This window comes from Astatotilapia calliptera, chromosome 3 (genome assembly GCF_900246225.1).
Source record: "Astatotilapia calliptera chromosome 3, fAstCal1.2, whole genome shotgun sequence".
Taxonomy (NCBI): Eukaryota; Metazoa; Chordata; class Actinopteri; order Cichliformes; family Cichlidae; genus Astatotilapia; species Astatotilapia calliptera.
The window spans coordinates 27,796,407-27,815,313 of NC_039304.1; the positions used below are offsets into that span (position 1 = coordinate 27,796,407).

The 18,907-nt window shown below is 41.3% G+C and overlaps 1 protein-coding gene across 2 annotated transcripts in view; it reads left to right on the forward strand.

The window, feature by feature from the left end:
* The window catches only part of LOC113019116 (adenylate cyclase type 2), a 31,273-nt gene extending 12,778 nt beyond the window's left edge, over positions 1–18,495 (forward strand). For both annotated transcript variants that reach the window (XM_026162641.1, XM_026162640.1), the window contains exons 5-26: positions 1,830–1,979; positions 2,713–2,867; positions 4,225–4,336; positions 4,454–4,581; positions 6,106–6,264; positions 6,346–6,505; positions 7,299–7,436; positions 7,585–7,610; positions 7,756–7,809; positions 8,636–8,699; positions 8,809–8,906; positions 9,007–9,091; positions 9,656–9,793; positions 10,819–10,896; positions 11,224–11,399; positions 13,352–13,436; positions 13,546–13,704; positions 14,950–15,096; positions 15,213–15,320; positions 15,514–15,628; positions 15,861–15,985; positions 17,911–18,495. In XM_026162641.1, the coding sequence (XP_026018426.1) occupies positions 1,830–1,979; positions 2,713–2,867; positions 4,225–4,336; positions 4,454–4,581; positions 6,106–6,264; positions 6,346–6,505; positions 7,299–7,436; positions 7,585–7,610; positions 7,756–7,809; positions 8,636–8,699; positions 8,809–8,906; positions 9,007–9,091; positions 9,656–9,793; positions 10,819–10,896; positions 11,224–11,399; positions 13,352–13,436; positions 13,546–13,704; positions 14,950–15,096; positions 15,213–15,320; positions 15,514–15,628; positions 15,861–15,985; positions 17,911–18,045 (2,595 nt within the window). In that variant the 3' untranslated portion in view covers positions 18,046–18,495. The remainder of the gene's footprint in view (positions 1–1,829; positions 1,980–2,712; positions 2,868–4,224; positions 4,337–4,453; positions 4,582–6,105; positions 6,265–6,345; positions 6,506–7,298; positions 7,437–7,584; positions 7,611–7,755; positions 7,810–8,635; positions 8,700–8,808; positions 8,907–9,006; positions 9,092–9,655; positions 9,794–10,818; positions 10,897–11,223; positions 11,400–13,351; positions 13,437–13,545; positions 13,705–14,949; positions 15,097–15,212; positions 15,321–15,513; positions 15,629–15,860; positions 15,986–17,910) is intronic.
* The last annotated feature ends 412 nt before the right edge of the window (positions 18,496–18,907 follow it).

Consider the following 18,907-nt stretch of genomic DNA (forward strand, 5'->3'; position numbering starts at 1 on the left):
AATTTTGGAGAGATGCTTCCTTTTGCATGAGCCAGAAAAGAAATAAAACAAACCTCAAATTCAAATAGAGTGATATAGCGGTATCAACAGGGCTCAGTTACTTTGGAAAAATGTAAATCACCTGTTGTTATTATTAGTGAAGTCATAAACACATGCAGTTGTGGTCAGATGTTCATATTCACTCATCATGTGCGTGACTTTTAATGATTTCTTTTGGATTTTCAAGGGTCAGATATAGACACACCCCCCACTAATAATTGGGTTACTGTCTCTTGACATGTTGGGTCTTTTGATATCCATCAACAAGCTTCTGGCATAATTCTGGCTAGATGTGTGACTACTTATCTTGGCAGAATCACTAGAATTCATTTAAATAAGTTGGTTTCCTGGCACAGACCCGGCTTTTAAGCATAGTGAGGATGGGGACTGGCAGCGGCTCCCGGGCCTGGCAGATCCCCAAAGAAGGCATCCCCTAGAAAGCAGTAATAACTGTGTGTTACGAAGGTCATGGACCTCTGCAGTAATATAAGTGGTAGGCCTGCTAGCGAAGATAAGTAGCCCCTGGCCTCAATAAGGTGGTCGAGGGGACTTTTGAAGGTCTTTCCAGAAGTTTAATGTTAGCCTACTCTATCGGATCCAAAACCAGTTTTTATGTATGTTTGGAAATCTCAGTATCTAGGGTTACTTCATGTCAAGTTGTTTGTAAGTGGCTTAGCGGCCCTTCTGTTTTGTTTGCTAGTCTTTTGCCTCATGTACATTGTGTTTAGTTTTCCTTCCTTTCCTGTCCTGGTTTAGGTTCATCTGGTTCGTAATTGCCCTGCTGTTTGGTTTTTCCCGATAACTCTCGTGTCTATTTAAAGCCTTTGTTTGCCTGTGTTTGTTTTACTGTTTTTCCTCCTCTGTTTCCTGTACATTGCCTGCATGTTTCCGCATTTGGATTTGAGGACTTTGTTTTGGGGGTCTGGGATTTTTCTGCTTCTGTAAACAAAGGTCAGTGTCTGTTTATTCAGCTCAGCTTTTGAGTCTGTATTTGGGTACGTGCTTTGCAATTCATAACAGCCTCATCTGACAAGAAAACTTTTCTCTGGATGGCATTTGGCTCGTCCATGTGGAGAGCTGCAAATTCTTGTCGAGATTGAAGCAGAGGCTTCTCCCTTGGTCAATGCCCTCTCAATCCATGATGTAATATTGGCTTCAAACTGTGGACAGTGATGCTGGTGTTCCAGCAGTTTCCACTTCATGTTAGTCTTGAGCCTTGGTGGTTCGTGGGTTATTCCTGAACATCCGTGGGTCTTCTCTCAGGTCTTAGTGGTGACACATCGGATAACTTGTACTTACATAAAATCATTTAAACTGATGAGCTTTTGTAAGTCTACAATCTTTCCTTCTCAGATCTTCTCGATGAGTTCTATCAAACAAATCATTTTTATGCTGCAAAGAGAAACTACCAGTTGGAGTCAGTCATGACCACTTACGAGAAGTTAGTGAGAAGACACTGTAGAACATATTAAATGTTTAAGTGAGTGCATGTATATATTTGAGCCTCTATGTATACTTTTAAGCAGTATATGTTCAACCTTGTCCACCCTGGACAAAGAACAGCTCAAAGAAATCATTAAAAGTCCAAAAATTGCCACGGCATTCATTCAAGCTCATGATCCATGGATCAAATCAAATTAAATGTGTTTGTAAGCAGCTGTGCAGTTTGCAGTTCTCAGTTAGTGAAACATATCTCGTGATCTGTGTCTCTAATTTTCATATAACAGCGCATATGAGAGGACGGCTTTAAGTATAAACACCCCCTCTCCTCTGACTGTTTCTTCTCTCAGCTGGTGGCGAACGCTGTGCTGTTTGCATGCGTGAACGCCGTGGGAGTTTTTCACCTGTACAGGACTGAGAAAGACCTCCGGATATCCAATCAGAAGCGAGAGGAGTTCAGCGCCATACGCTCCCAGAAGGAAATAAAGAAATATCAGCAGGTCAGCTTCTCAAAGAGACGTGACTCACATCAGGCCCACGAATTCCTTTCAGACCCGTTTCATTGTCGTTTCATTTGGGCAGAGCATTCGTCCGCTCTGCTTACCTTTGTTTAGCACATTGCAGTTATTTGCTTACATGAATGACACAAAACTAAAGTATCTGACCCCGCCCTTTACTGATTTTGACTTGGAGCGTTTTATTGCCTTTAATGAAATATAATTTTGTTTCGATGTCTCTTTCGCTGCCAGCGTGACGAGCCAGAAAGTTAATTTTCTTCGCTCCTGCTTCAAATTTCCGAAATAAAGATACAAGAGTGTGCTTTAATCCATCCTACAGCTAAAGTAGTAAAATAAACAAATGAGATAATTTGATAAATTAATCTCTCCTCCATTCCTCTTGGGGGCAGCTCATTTAATTGACTCGTATGTGTAATCGCTCTCATTAAAGTCCTCTTTATGTGACACTGTATGCTTTTCTTGCTATTACTCCAATAGATTAATCATTCACTTGTCTGAAGTCGAGCAGCGTATATAATAGGCGAGCCTGAATGGGAACCATTTACAGCAAGTAAACAAATAGATGAAACTTGATCCACCGAGTAAACATGGCAGCGCTTCAAGGAGGCTTTTGATGGCCATCTCTTTCTTTTACAGCCATTGTGAACTCCTCACCCACCTTCTCTACACACACACACACACGTAACCCCCGTCCTGTCTGTTTCCCCGGCAACAGGAGCAGCTCCTGCTGTCCGTGTTGCCACGGTACATCGCCGTGGAGCTGAAGACGGAGGTAATAAGCAGGCTGTCGAATCCCAAGAGCGACGACGAGAATAAATCAACTTCAAACAACTTTCACAGCCTGTATGTACGGCAGCACAGAGACGTCAGGTGAGCATCGCCGGAGAAAGTGCTGATTGTCCTTTCGTGATGTCGACTGTGATATCGTTCTATTATTCATGTTTGGTGGGATTAACTATCTCAAGAAGTACACAAAGTCCTGAAAATGTAAAAATATGCAGTGAATGACATCAGAATAAGAGATAGCAGACATTTTCAAGCAGGTTAGTGGGGCGGACTCGCCGGCTGTACACACGTGTACCAAGAAAAGACTTCAAAAGTAGGAAATCAGGAATGTCAAGCTGACTTTGCATCGTGGGACGCAAGCACTGATCTTAAGGGGGTCAGAAACTCTCCTAAGAAGACGTTTAACTACTCTTTGAATCGCTGACATACCTTAATATAAGAAAAATAAGGTTTACATAACAAAGCAATGCTTCTGTAAGAAATCTAATAGGAGTAAATGTGTCAAATATCAGAAAAAGCTCTGGGTGGTCATTAATGAGACTGACCCGTAATTATAAAACAGAAGGTTTTTGTTAGCTGACAGAAAAGCTGTAAAACTCGTGAAAATACAGTTAAAAGTGGGTCAGATTCGATTGGCGTCTTTACCGGCCCAATTCCGGCACACGGCCCTTATGTTTGGCACGCCTGTATTAAATTGTCTCAAATTCAGGTGTGGACGGGTGAGGTCACAGTGAAAGTTTCCAGCACACGGTTCTGCTGTTTATACCACCCCCCCCCTCCACAAACAAATGTAGTAGTAGCGTCATCTGTTTGTGTCTGATGTCTGATCAAATGACATAATGCTGACGTGAGAACAAGGCCCGGGCCCCTTCCTGAAGACAACACAAACACAGCGCTGTGTTTGTGAACCACTTTGATCTAGAGAAACATAATCATCTGTAACCACATGGCACCAACTTTGATATGGCGTCATATATGTGATATTTACGTTGTTCTTTAACATTACCGCAGGGTGCTGTTAGTTCAGACTTACCAAATTATGACCAAATGTACAATCTAAACATAGAAAGGTCTATATTTAGATTGTACAATAGGGCTACACCTTTAACATTTACACACCTGTTCTTATGTGTGTAAAAAGAGTTTGAGTTAGCTGATAAGGTATCTTAGCAGTTTTATCTAAATGCTTATAAAACATCCTGATTTTAGCTTGGTAGCAGGCTAACACAGTCTTGCAGTGCACTTGTGGAAACCTCAGAGGTGACGATGAAGGCAGTTTATTCGTTAGTCGCCAGAAATGGGAAGGTGTGAGGGTGGCGTGCAATGATTATGATGATTAGAAGGACTTTAAGGCATAGAACAGATCCTTTAATGAATGGATGAGTGTCAGTTAATAAGGCTTAAAGTAAAGTGGTGTGTTTATCTGTGTGGGTTCATGTAGCATCCTGTACGCCGACATCGTGGGCTTCACGAAGCTGGCGAGCACCTGCACACCCGAAGAGCTGGTCGCTGTGCTCAACAAGCTCTTCGGCAGATTCGACGAGATCGCCAAGGTGCAAATACCAGCTCACCCACCCTGAAATAACCCTTTCATTTCCCCACAAAGACTTGCTTTGTGTCAGCTCTGACCTCCCGGACTCACTTTCTCCTCCCTTTCTTTCCATATGTAGAGGAATGGGTGTCTTCGCATTAAGATCCTGGGGGATTGCTACTATTGTGTGTCTGGTCTGCCTGACCCCATTCCCACCCACGCCAAGAACTGTGTTAAGATGGGGTTGGACATGTGCACTGCCATCAGGTCAGTTTATCTCAAGTTATTTCAAGTTTTACTCATATGTATTTCAGGCGATTTTGTTTTTCTCCACACATACAGACGACTGTAAGAAAAAGAAATGTGCTTTACGTTTGTTTAAAACGTCTGACGTGCCAAAAATAATTTTCCATCTGAGTGAAGCACGTCGGTTTTGTGAATTTGCATGTGATGTACCCTGTTTAAGTTCCTCTTTGTGCTTGTTGCGCTCATATTCAAATGTACGACTGAAAGCAGACTTTATCCTGCTGCTGGGAGCATACAGTGGCAACTATAAAGAGTCCATAATACACTGGTGCTGTTTATTTCAGTGAGGTCTTGTGTGATTTTGTCCCACAATGTTCATGAAATGTCAAAATATCTGGCTTTGTTTGCACGGTTTTGCTCACATTTGGATAAAAATAGGTGTATAAATTTACATTACAGTGTCATGTGTCAGTCTGATGGGAAGATTAGTGATTGACATTAATGATTGGGGGTTATTTTAATAGTCTTTCATTTTTGATTTCCCCTCTAAGGCATAAATTAAAAACAACATTTTGTACAGAAGCAGCTTCTACAGGGCGGTCAGTGTGGGTTATTGTTTAAACTAACGAAACGTTAACATGAGATTATAATGTTCTTCCGCTGCATCACCATCTTTTCTTGTGTTTCACTGCACAAACAGGGGATTGCCACTTCTGCAAAGTATTTGCAGCCCTTTGTTTCTTATTTTTGTTGCTTTCATCATTAGCAGTTCCCAAGAACAGAAGTTTAATAAAATACAGTGTAAAAAAAATAGAAATGGAAGTAGAGAATAACAGAACAGAAGTTTCTTTTTTTTTAAACGCAACGGAAGAAAAAAAAAAGGAAAAAGATAAAACACACACAATGGATGTTTTAAAGATAAAACACAAAGGAACGGAAGTGCTGGATGTTTTTGATTTTTGATTTCTTCTTATTTTCCTTTCTTTTGTTTCTGGGTTTGTCTGTCTCACTGGCTCCTTGTTTTACTTTGAAGGTTTGCTTTTGCATGTGACCTGATCTGGTTTTACTTTCTATTCCTTCCTCTCCCGTTTCCCCCTCACTCATTGTTGTCACCTGTTGACTTGTCTTTCCGTCTCTGCCCTTTGTTGAGGTCCACAGTGGTGCACTATGAGATTAACGGCTCAGCGAGCTGTGTCGAGCTTGACGTCAGAGTTTTCCACGTCAGGAAAATTGCTCGTTTCTGACCTAGCTAAATCACCATGGTAACTGATGCTGAACACAAAACCTAGTCTGGAGCAGGTCCGGAGTTTTTCCTTCCCACTGTCACCAAGTGCTTTCAAATACGGGCTGTCTGATTGTTGGCGTTTTCTCCGTATTATTGAAGGGTCTTTGAAGCAATGCATATAATATATATACACTTATATATATTGTTTTATTTGTCTTTTGGTACTTTTTCTTATCTTCTTAGCACTGTGGACGAAACAAGGCCAGAAATGATCAGGGCTGAACTTTACTGATTTGATTCATGCCTTTGTCTCCCTGTAGTAACCTGCGAGAGGCAACCGGGGTGCAGATCAACATGCGAGTAGGCGTTCACACGGGCAACGTGCTCTGCGGCGTAATTGGCTTGCAGAAGTGGCAGTACGACGTGTGGTCAGATGACGTCACCTTAGCCAACCACATGGAGTCCGGAGGTCTCCCTGGGTGAGAGACGCTTAAAGTCAGTTTAAACATAATGAAACTCTGAGCTGTGTGTATTTTATTATTTCTACTGTTCATCTATAGGCGGGTCCACATCACAGAGGAGACGCTCCAACATTTGGACGGAGTGTACGAAGTTGAGGATGGGGACGGGGGGAGTCGGGACCATCTTCTGAAGGGCAGAAAAACATACCTGGTGATCGACCCCAAGAAGCCACACCGTCCTCCCAGGAGGCACGGACTGGTAGGTGTCTGCCCATCTATGAGGCACGGGTCAGGTATTTATATCAAACAAATGTGAACTTCATCCTACTCCTTTCCAAGTTTATAAACTATGTGGTAAATACAGATATTCACAGAAGCTGTTTGGTTTTTTCTTATACTTTGGTTTTCAGTTTACAGTGTGTTATGTTTTTATTTTATCAGTCAAATTTTTGTAGTATTTTTGATCCCTGGTAACCTTATTAATACCCACATTAAATTTTCCTGTTAAAAATACTGCAGCCAATCAAGCTGAAACACCTTTCATTTCCTCGAACCTTGGAAATCCCAACCTCTGACTTCAAATAAAACACGTGTTTGTCTTCTTGTGAATTTCTTTACAACTGCGGGGAAATCATCTCAAAAGGACTCGTGAAAATACCATCACTGTTCCCGCTCACTTGACCCGCGACTAAACAAACTTGTGACACGTTGTCTTTAAAAGGCAGAAGGTGCCAGATTGAATCTTTCGAGTGTTTTCTCGCTCTTGTGCCGCGCCAGAAGATCAAACATGTTGTGCCTCATTCCATGTTAGGAATTTCAGCCGTGTTTGTGCCCAGCTTAAGGAATCAACACGTTGCTGTAATATGTAATTTCACAACAGCAACCACAATGTAAACCGTTACGTGTAAAAAGGGAAGCTGTTAGATTAAAAGCTGTTAGGAAGATGATAGTGGTGTCCCCTCTGGAAACCCTCTGTTGCGTGTATTGTAGCTGTTAGGAAAATGAATCACAGTTCAAATCATGTTAAGCTGTAATATTTGCCCCAATTTCAGCCCAGCCATCTTACACCAGGGGAGAACAGGCAGCGAGCGTCACTGCGGATGTCTCAGTACCTCCAGTCCTGGAAGAGCGTCAACCCCTTCGAAGGCCTAAGCAACCCCGAGGCCAGACGGCCCAAGAAGTCAACCACCGTACGTATCTGTGCATTTGTGCTGTTGCTGCTTAGTTTCTCCCTCAGAAATGCAGCGTGTCACGTCACCTCCTTTGCTTGGCCTCTAATCAGCGTTTCATTATTAACTCCATTGTGTTTATCTTTGTTTGTTTGTGTGATTGATTCAGGAACGCCCGGTTTCACAAGATGACTGGTTAGTAAAAGATCACCAAAGATCACTAGAGAAGTCATGCAAAAAAGCATTAGTTGTTTATTCAAGTTTAATAGAAATAAATAGAACAATGACATCCATCCTTTAATCCCTGGATGTGTCTAACATGTTCCTCTTTCTTTCCCAGTTTGGTCATTGATAACAGTGTTAGGGGATCGCTGGACACGCTGGACATTAAAAGGTAAGATTTATTGTTTTTGTGCTCCTGTAGAGTTAAAACGGTTTTAACAGTCCTCTGAAAAACTCAGCACACCCCACGATTCAGTCGCTCGTAGAACTTTTTTGGTCCACTGTTCTTGGCAGTGAGGATTTATTTATGCACAGTCAAGCATTTGTTTCAGGTTGAGGTCTGGACTTTGCTTGGGACCAGTGTTGTGTTGCATCAACCAGTTTCAGCCAGGCTTTAGGTGACTGATAGATGGCCTCAAATTTGACTCTAGAACACTTTGGCAAACAGAGGAGTTCACGGTCGACTCAGCGAGCACAAGTTGCCCTGTGGTTGTAAAACAAGCCCAAATCATGACCCCTCCACCACCGTGCTTCACAGCTGATAGTCTGTGTTTGGCTGCGCTTTGTAAACCTAACCTGTTCATTTTTGAGAGAAGAGGCCTTCCATACATGTTCAATCTTTTTCTAACTGTGCTGTCATGAACTTTAACATTTAACATGCCAACTGAGGCCTGTAGAGTCTGAGCTTTGTGCAGTTTCTCTGAACATAGCACAGTCTGACCTCAGGGGTGAATTTGCTGTCAGATCATGTCATTGTGTTAACAAACACCTGACTGCTCCAGAGCAGCAAATTAGGTGCTCTGACACCTGCTGATGTTCAGTTAATTAAGGACATTTGACATTAACAGTGCCTGACTCCAACCGTACCCTCTTAACTCCTGTGGACGCCGTGGGGGTGTATGTAGCTTTTCATTAAAATTAATTTAAGAAACTTGATTTGTTGAATATTTCTGGCTTCTGTGATTCGTCCTCTGATTGTTTTCCAATCTTTCACTCAGGAAGAGAGCAAAGAAGCTCAACTGTTTGACTCTGCTGTTCAACGATATCAACTTAGAGAAACAGGTAGATTCATTCAGGTCAAAGATGAGATTACTGGACTTTTAAGCGCCTTTAAGGTTCTATTGAGCATTTTTAAACCATTTACACTATTTTTTTGTTTGTTTGTTTTCAGTTCCGCTTTTCAGAAGTGGAAGGTTTGCACCACTCAATGAGCTGCTTAGGTTTAATTTTCGTCGCTCTTTTCACCGTCCAGATGCTGGTCTCTAAGACGTGAGTAATACTGTTTCCTGCTTGCCGTCTCACAAGCGCACACGTCTTTTATTATTTGGGGAGAAAGTGGTGTGAACTATGAATTTTCACTCTTCCACAGGAACTTCGTGATGGCGGTGTCCTACGGTGTGACCTTTGCAGTGATGGTGGTGTTCTTGTTCATTGCTTTCACTGGATACTTGGAGGTAAACAAACCCAGGCGGGCTGTGTTTAATACATATCAACAGGTGATCCGCCTTTTATCGACAGTCCAGGTTTCAGTGTCAGTGGTTCTTCAAATGAAGAGAAAACACGCGTACGTGCACCTGCGGTATGAACGGTCCAGGTTCAGGGTTGACTGACGGCTCCAGAGGAACACACAGGAGCTTTTGCACATTTAGTCCTGCATTTTTTATTTTTAATACAAGACAAAAGCAAAGAAAACAATGAAAACCAAACCATGCACACCCCCAATCTTATACCAACTCTCGCTGAGACACATTTAACACGCCTCTGTCCATCTCCTCAGTCCGTTTCTGCACAAGAGTACCCCTTCACTTTTACCGAGTGTTATCAACGTTATCATCTCACTTTAACTCTGAAAAGAGCAGCGATTTAAATTCAGTTTAATTTAATTAAATAGTGCTTCACAGTTTGGATGGAAAGTGCAAACGTCTCAATATGCAGACACTTGTTTATGCACAGTTAAAGCAACTAAAATCGCTGCAAATAGCTTTATTAAGACAGCATTTTTTTTTATTGTTTCACAGAAATGGCGTTCCAAAATGCCGGTGGGTGTCCAGTGGATATCTGGGCTATCCCGCGGCGTCGCCACCAGGGCTGTGCTGCGGTTGTTTGTGATCATTATCTGTGTGCTCATCACTCTGCTGATGGCCATGCTCAACCTTGTAAGTTCCTTCATCGGTCGTTCTGCCAGTAACGTCTCAGAGTAAAAAACAACTCTCTTTTTGTTTCATTTTTATTTATTTTTATTTTTTTAAAGTGCTCTTGACCAACAGTTCTCCAGGCTTCCTGAAGTTCTTTCAAAGTTGGACATCGGGTGCTTTTTCATTCATTTTCAGTCCAGTCGTTTTACTTTTAGAGGAAATTTTCTGTTTTCTACTAGCAGCTGGTCGTAATAAACACATTTGTTCCCATTTCTTTAGTTGAATCTATTAAAAATGTGAAAGATAACTCAGTCTGACAGACATAAAAATTGTGTTTTTGTATCAACAAGGTTATTGCCAAAGAGCTGAAAACCTGCTATATCTCATTATAATGAGTGTTACCTTTTTTAAGGACACACTGGACACCAGCAGATGATCCTTAGAGAAAAAATCCACCAATCTACTTTTCTCTGCATATTTCAGAGTGGCCTGTTGTTGTTGGCAGTCTAAGGCACACCTGTGCAGTATTCGTGCTGTCTAATCAGCACCTTGACACCTGTGAGGTGGGACGGATTATCTCGGCAAACGAGAAGTTCTCACTAACACAGATTTAGACAGATTTGTGAACAGTATTTGATAGTAATGGGTCCTTTGTGTCTGTAGAAAAGGTTTCAGATCTTTAAGTTCAGCTCATGAAAAATGGGAGCAAAAACAAAAGTGTTGTGTTTATATTTTTGTTCAGTGTAGAAACAGTATCAGCCTCCCCAGAACTCTCCCAGATCTCAACATATGCCCTATATAATGTATTTCAAAGCACGTTTGCATCTGTTTCAGTAAATCACTGCAATTATTTCCTATATTCCTAACAAAATAAAAAGAAATTAGGGGTGACGCAAGACTTTGGCACAGAATAGCGTTTAGCTATAAATTCATTCAAAACAAAACAGTTTATGGCTAAATAATTATTGATCTTTTGTAGATTAACTAAATGGGCCTCTTTACTCTGTTATATCTCATTTACTGTTTTAACTTTAAATTTCTTGCAGCACTTCCTTCCTGGAAATAACTGCACCAGCATAGCCAACACCACAGTGTGGGAAAGTTTGAAACTCCACACGCTGCCTGTGAGTAAATAAATGCTTCACTGCACCTTTATTACATGTTAAATAATGTACTTTATCATTTCTTTGGGGCAGTATGATAGTTTGTTAGATTTCTTCATAACATTGTTATCTATAGATCTATGTGACTTGTTTTTTTGTCTCTGCACAGACTTGAACGTTGCTAAAATACTTGACATTTAGCTCCTACATTTCTGAAAGATATTTGGCCAAGAGAGTTACATAGCTGCTTGAACTTATTGGAACATTTCACTCGAAGTATTCCAAGTCACGCCTAACCTGTTGTACTCACATATTTCTCCTGCTACCTCCCTCTGTCCAAACATGCAGTATTACCTGTACTGCTGCCTGCTGGCCATGCTGGGAGTGATTGTGTTCACCAGGACGTGCATGTCTGTGAAAACACTGCTGCTCACGCTGGCTGTCGTGGTTTACCTCGCCCTCTTCCTCTATGTTTTCGAGTCAAGATCAACCTGCCTCATCGAACTGTTTTATAATGGTTCCAAGTGAGTACATTTCACTTCTCCACATATGGAAAAAGCCAACGCTGATAAACAAGCAAAGCACTCGCCTCATTCTCCACATTTCCCAGAGCAATGGTTACAATAACTTTGCAAGGTTCAAGTCCTCCAATATCTCATGTTTGTAGCAGATTTTAATAAATAGATTTCAAAAGGCACTATTGCATCAGTTGATACCATAGTGTCTAAATGAAAATGAAAAAAATAATAAAAATAAATATGTTTAAAAAAATAAAGAATTGTAAAAACGATCAATAATAATAATAATAATAATAATAATAATAATGAAATGCAAATAAATAAATAAACAAATAAATAAAATAAAATGATAAAATGATAAAATTTAATTATAAAATAAATAAATCTTGAATGAGTTTGAATCTTAACCTCAAGGTCAATCTCAGGTTTTCAGAAAATGCTGTGAACACGATGACTGGGAAGGAACGATTTTCAAATAACAGGACATGAGGGGTGGTGGTTAGTATTTTTAAATGTTGGCAACCACATTTAAGCTGTAAATGTGATTTTAAAGACAGAACTTTTCCTCTTATGTTAAACTTTTCATGATAAATAAAGCTGCAACTAACATCTACATGTGTTTTCATGTGTCTTTTTAAAAAGCCAAAAATGAAAGAAAAGTGTAACAGTATTTTACTAACACCCCCCAGCCCCACCACCACCACCACCCTCCCCTCCACAATAAGAATAGTCTAAGCAGACAAGCCCAGACCTCCCTCAACCCCCAGGCTGCCTCCTCTAGTCTCAGTTTATCTAGTGTGACACCCTGGTGTTCTCAAGCTGGCTGACAGATGTAATCTACAAACAAAACACTTCATGTAGGAAGCATCCCAGTCAAATACCTGAACCACCTCAACTGCCTCCTTTTATGTGGAGTATTGGGTCTACTCTGAGCCCCTGAGCTCCTAACTCTGGGGCTACGTCCACACTCGCCCGGATAGATTTGAAAATCCACACTAGCGTTTTCAGTCATTTTCACAGAGTTGTGCGTCCACATTGAAACGGCTAAAACGCTTACGTTCCAGTACAGCGCATGCGCAAAAGCGAGTGAGAATTAAAGAGTTTGAAAAGCTATCCGGAGCATGTACAAACTGATGTTAATCTTTTTTAGGGCTGTCAAAATTGAGAGCAATCAAAACAACTGCTGTATAATGCCCTCCGCTATCTTTGTTTAATTGGTCACATGACGGCATCACATGACTAAAATGCGTCATCGTTTTAGAAAGTTTCCATTTTCGAGTGTCCGCACTGCGACGGGACAGCTCCGTTTTCAAATGCATGTGTTTTCGTGAGCGTTTTCGAAATGCTCGATGTCAATGTGGACGGGAGGCCAAAACTGAGAGAAAACGATGCGTTTTCAAATGAAAACCCATTAGTGTGGACGTAGCCTAAGTCCTCCACCCTTTTCCAGTTGAGAAGCATGACCTTTTTGAAAAAAAAAAAGGTAAACACATCACCAGGATTTTGGTTTATAAATGATCGGACACAAATCAGCCACTCCACTTTAGAAGTGTGCTGCTAATCTTTAATAGGGGGGGGTCTTAATTATCCACTTCAGCTTTAAGCTATTTGTTTTAGAACAGCACTGAATGTGGACGAGCCTCCACAGGAAGTAAAAGTGTGCAGGGAGAGGGTGTAGGAGAAGAGGTGGAACTGGGCCATAGTGTGCTTTGCCAAGCCAAAGTGTTGGATTTCCTACTCTTTGTCTACCTCTGAGAGTCCAGATTGTGAATCCTGGTCTGGAGTTTCACATCAGCATTACTTATTCATCGGCTTTCTATAGACTGAGGCCCGCCTGGGGGCGCCGGCCGCATCGGCTGTGTGTGATACAAGACACTGGTCTTTGAACATATGTAATGGAAACATGTTAGAAGCCTGCACGGTTCTACAAATAATAACATGCATGGGATTTTCCACAGGCCCGGAGTCCTGAAGGACCCTCAAATCATGTCTGGGATTTGGCTGTCCATCTTTTACATTGTATGCATCATACTGGCCAGACAGGTGAGTGTGTGTGTTTGTGTGTGTCCGTGTGCAAGAAGTTCTTTAACAAAGGAAATGCCGTGCATGTCACATCCGGGTTTAAACCAATGCTTCTTCGCTTCTCTCTCAGGATGAGCTGAGCTGCCGTGTAGATTTCCTGCTGGAGCGCTGCTTCAAGACAGAGAGAGATGAGATGGAGACCATGGAGAACGTCAACAAGCTCCTCCTGCAGAACGTCTTGCCACTCCACGTCGCCTCTTTCTTCGTGGGCAAAAACATCAATAACCAGGTAAGTAAGACATTCCCAAGGTGCACAGCTTCTGTCCTTTATCTGTTCAATACAGATCCAGTTGGAAACAAGCCTGATATTCATATTTATCTTCCACTGTGTGACATTCCGAGGAATTTAATGAGGAAATATGAAAGTGGGTGTGTAAGGAGGATTTGCAGCACCACATTTTTGTCCTTGGAGCTTTGCATGATTCACAGTTCAAAATAATTCTTATTTATCAAGAACTGCTCGATTGAGGCAAAAATCAGTTATCCCATTTGATTATTTGGCACAATTGAACATAGATTTAAGGAATATTTTTAACAAACCGGCACGGTGGTACAGTGGTTAGCGATTTAGCCACACAGCAAGAAGGTCCTGGGTTTAAATCCACCATCTGGTCTTTCTATGTGTGGAGCTTGCATGTTCTTCCCTCTGTGTTAGCTCTGTGACAGATTGGTGACTTGTCCAGGATGTACCCTTCCTCTCACCCTGTGGCAGCTTGGATAGGCTTCGGCCACCCACCTGCAGCCCTGAATTGGATAAATGACAGAAGACGGATGGATTGATGGGGAAAAAAAACTTTATTTGAAAGCCAAAAAAGAGAATTTAGGTTTAAATCTAGTCGGTTGCACACCCCTATATTTGTCTTTTGGCTTTGGTGCAGCTCCTCAGTTCATCCTCTATCAAAGACAAGCTGCTTTATCTCTGCCTTTAAGCCAGTTTTCTTCTGATTGGCTGTCCCCTGCAAACAGAAGGTTTGTGAACGATGGGCATTCTTGGCTGAGATGGCCATATTACGGATGTCCACTCTGTTTGACATCATACAGTGAAAGAGTAGACGACAATCTCAAAAACAGTGCTTAGAGTGGTTTTAATTCTCATGGCCTTTACTTGTACATACTCTGACCTCGTGTGAATTATTGGTTAACAGCACATATTTGACAGGAAATAAAGGGAAAAAAGTTTCTGCTTCATATATTTTTCTTACTATTTGTACCACCTCAATCATTCAGTCAGCCATATTTGAGAGTAGTTAGTCTGAAAACACTGTGGAGGGAAAAAAAATCAATGATTTTTGGATGTTGAGTGAGTTGAGTGTTGGCACCAACACGCTAGTTTCCAGTTATGAAACCTTTTTGGAGTTTCATGTGCAAAAAGCAGCAGAACAGGTTTGACTTGGCTCCTGCATGCAAATTGGATGAAAATAGGCTTATGCTGGAATTTTTTTTTTAATCATAATTTTATTTTACATCCTTTCAGGACCTGTACAGTCAGTCATATGACTGCGTGTGCGTGATGTTTGCATCGGTGCCTCAGTTCAAGGAGTTTTACAACGAGACGAGCGAAAACAAAGACGGCCTGGAGTGTTTGCGATTCCTCAACGAAATCATATCAGACTTCGATGAGGTATGAGGAAGCTGACGGTGTGAAGTCCTGCTGCTGTCAGCACCAACCTGCTGGAACGTTTTGTCTTTTCTGCCTCTTTCTCACTCTCTCTTCCTCTTTGTGTCTCTTTCACGCAGCTTCTTTCAAAGCCCAAGTTCTCCTCGGTGGAGAAGATTAAGACCATCGGCAGCACCTACATGGCCGCTGCAGGGCTGACACAGTTGGCTCCGGGGGATGAAAGAAAGGTTTGTGACCCTGAAGTCACAGCTTTAGGTTATTACCTGCAGGTTGCACACAGGATGACTGACATACTCAGGAAAGGAATTTGGATTTGCAAATCCAGGCTTGCAAAGCCGTCTTCTGGTCCACTTTTAAAGTGTAAACAAACTGCACACGCTCCCTCTGACTGAATACTGTGATCTCTGGCTCCCCCTACAGAAATGTGACATGTCCTACAGCCACGTGCGCTCCATGGTGGAGTTCGCCATCGCTTTGATGGCCAAGCTAGAAAACATCAACACGCACTCTTTTAACAGCTTTAAATTGAGGATTGGTGAGTCTCTGCAGAAGAATAATGCAGATGTTACAGATTATTTATAGTCTGGTTATTTATTGTTATTTTCAGAGTCGAATCAGAAGTTGCATGATGTCTGTTTATTTTTCATTTTTATAAACAGCTAAATGATTTAAAGAAAGACAACACGGGTGCATGGATGGTGCTGATCTCACCTCCTCAGACAGTCTTGATAACCCTGAAATAACTTCTGTCTGCTGTTCACCTTCAGGGATCAACCACGGCCCAGTGATTGCAGGAGTTATCGGAGCCCATAAACCTCAGTATGATATTTGGGGGAACTCTGTTAACGTGGCCAGCAGGATGGACAGTACAGGAGTACTGGACAAGATCCAGGTCAGTTTTATTTTTTGGAATATATCCTGAGTCTGTTTCTCTCACCAGTGTTTGATGGATTTGGTGTAACAAGCCTATAATATGATAATAAAATATTGTATGGTGGTTTATTGATGTTTGTAAAGGCATTAATGTATTATTAAAGGACGCCAGTCTGATGAAAGTTTCAATATTGTTCAGTAAGATAAGATAAACTTTATTTACTGACTCTCAAAGGTTAGGAAAGTCGTTTGTTACAGCGGCTACAACTCAAACACGACCTAAAATAGCTTATAGAAGAAGAACAAAATATATGGCTCAATAAAATGACATAAGGACACAATACGACAAAACAAATATTTCAAGGTAAAGTTCTATTAGATAGAAAAAAAATCGAATAAAATTTTAATGGAGACTATTTTTGTTGTGTGTTTTTTAGGGGTATTTTTAGTTTTCTGGTAAGAATGCCACACAACAACACTACAATAAATGTAATGGTTTTCTAGGCCTGCAACTTCTTCCTTTGTCCGGTTTCCTCAGTATTTTAAGGACATCCCGCTCATCAGGCTGAGATATGCCAAGTTTTCAGCCAATAGCTGCCTGTGAATCACCTTGTTGGTCCAAAAACACTATTTCATGTATGTCAAGCTGCCATGTGCTGGTTGTGTGAAGCAGGCAAGAGAGGACTCAAGCGCAGACTCATGGAGGCAAATAATAAATTTTTTAAGTTAATTATAATTTATTGCAGAATATCAGACAATGCAAAACTAACTAAAACTGGAATGTACAAGTAACTAAGCAGGCAGGCAGGCAGGCAGAACACACAGCAGGGAATGAAGGAGACGCAACACTGGACAGAGGGAGACAGAGGCTTAGATACACAGTACAACGACGAGGGAACAGAAAACACATGGGAACACAGCTGAGACAAATTAGACATGACGAGACCAGGGAAGCTAAAGTAAGCACACTGAACATGGAACATAAGACCTTCACAATAAAACAGGAAATGAAGGAATGCAAGACTGACACAGGAGTTTGACAGAGCGGAGGAACGGCAGACAAAGGGGGGACATGACGGGCTGGGGGAAACGTAGAGTGGAACCCAAGAAAAACAAGACACAAGAGGGAATCTAATAATCAAGGAACTAAACAGAGACTACTAGTGAACCAGAACATAAACCATAATACAAAATATTACCAAAACACAAGAGACTCAAAATGTAGGGTCAAATTGACCCAGAACCATGACACAAGCTATGCTATCTTTGGCTTTTTTTCAATAGATTCAACTAAAGAAATTAAAAACAAATTAAGTGTTTTTACAACAGGTTGTTAGTAACAAAGTGGCTAAATTTGGTCCCTTGCTTTTTGTTTGGGAGCCTTTTTTATGCTTGAAGGATTCAAGCATAAAAACAACAAACATTACTCTTAAAAGGCAAAAAGAATGAACTGAAAACGAGTGAAAAAGCAGCCAATGTCCAAAGAAAACTTTGAAATACCTTCATAAAACCTGGAGAACTACTGTCCAAGAGCATTTTAAGAATGACAAGAAAGCTGACTCTTTGGAAGCAAATCTAAGGCTTTAACATCATACTGTACCATGTATAGATAGATAGATAGATAGATAGATAGCACCATCGGGTTCTCGTTACAATAAGGTCTTGATGTCTACTCCCCTCGTCATTGGTTGGACGTGCTGAGTGACAGGACGTGGTCGGATTCATATAATCGAATTAACTGGGGTCAGGACTTTTCTTAATGTGACTCCAGCACAACACCATCTTTTCTTTCATACTGAGCTGTGAGCTCTGCCTTGGCAGCTCGTTGCCTCTTGTGCTTTTCTGTTGCCTCAGGTGTGTTTTTTTTTTTTTGGCACAGCAGCTTAAAGATGCCTGGAGAGACATATAACCTAACTCTTTTTATTGTCATTTTCTGGCTCGCAGGTGACCGAGGAGACGTCCCAGATGGTTCAGACTGTGGGATACGGCGTCACTCTCAGAGGAAAAGTGAATGTGAAGGGGAAGGGGGAGCTCACCACCTACTTTGTTAACACGGATCACACGTCTCCTGATTTCTGATCAAGCCTTCACTGCAGGCCACGGCCCAGACACAAGCTGCAGGTGCTTGTTGTTTGTCTGTAGCAGCCAAGCTCACACTTGCATGACTCATTCTGGGGTTTTCTTTTTTTCTTTTTCCACACGGAGAAACACAATCAGTGTGAAGGACTTAAAATAAAACACCACTGTATGTTCAGCCAGGCCGGCAGTCATTATAGACACCTGCACGGCCTCTGTGTGATGTGACGGCAAAGGTCAACACCCGGCAATCATTCACATTCACCGAAGAGAAGCCACCTCAGACTGGTCAAAGGAAGGCGCACAACTGCGAGCAAGCAGCCGAAAGCAGGGAGCTTTCCACGCATGCTGCCTACTGTTTCTGTACTGTATCTGTGTTTCATGTGAAACTGCTGCAGACACTTTTCATTGTATTATTATCAAAACATTAAATGAAATATGCTTTTTTTGGTACATTGGTCGTGGCTGAATCACACAGTACTCGTGTATGAAGTTAGAAGGTACCAAAGATCACTGCTGTTATATGAAGGATCATATAGGATTTACATTTAGAGGATTTTATTTTAGATTATTTATGTTTTTCACTACAGACATTTAGGTTTTAGCTCAGATATCTTTACATTTTTCACTTTTGTTTTTTTTTTTTTACTGTATTGCTGCATTTGCTGTTTTCTGATATAATGACTCGTCATTGAAGGAAAAACACTGGCACTGCTCATAACTTTAGCTACGCCTGTGAAAAGGGTTTATATGTGCAGCTGGAAACAGGTTTGGTAATATTTGGTAAGCTGTTCCATGGGATAGGAAAGAAAAATATTTGTGTAAAATATATTTATTTTTGCGATTTTTTTTTAGTTATTGTTAT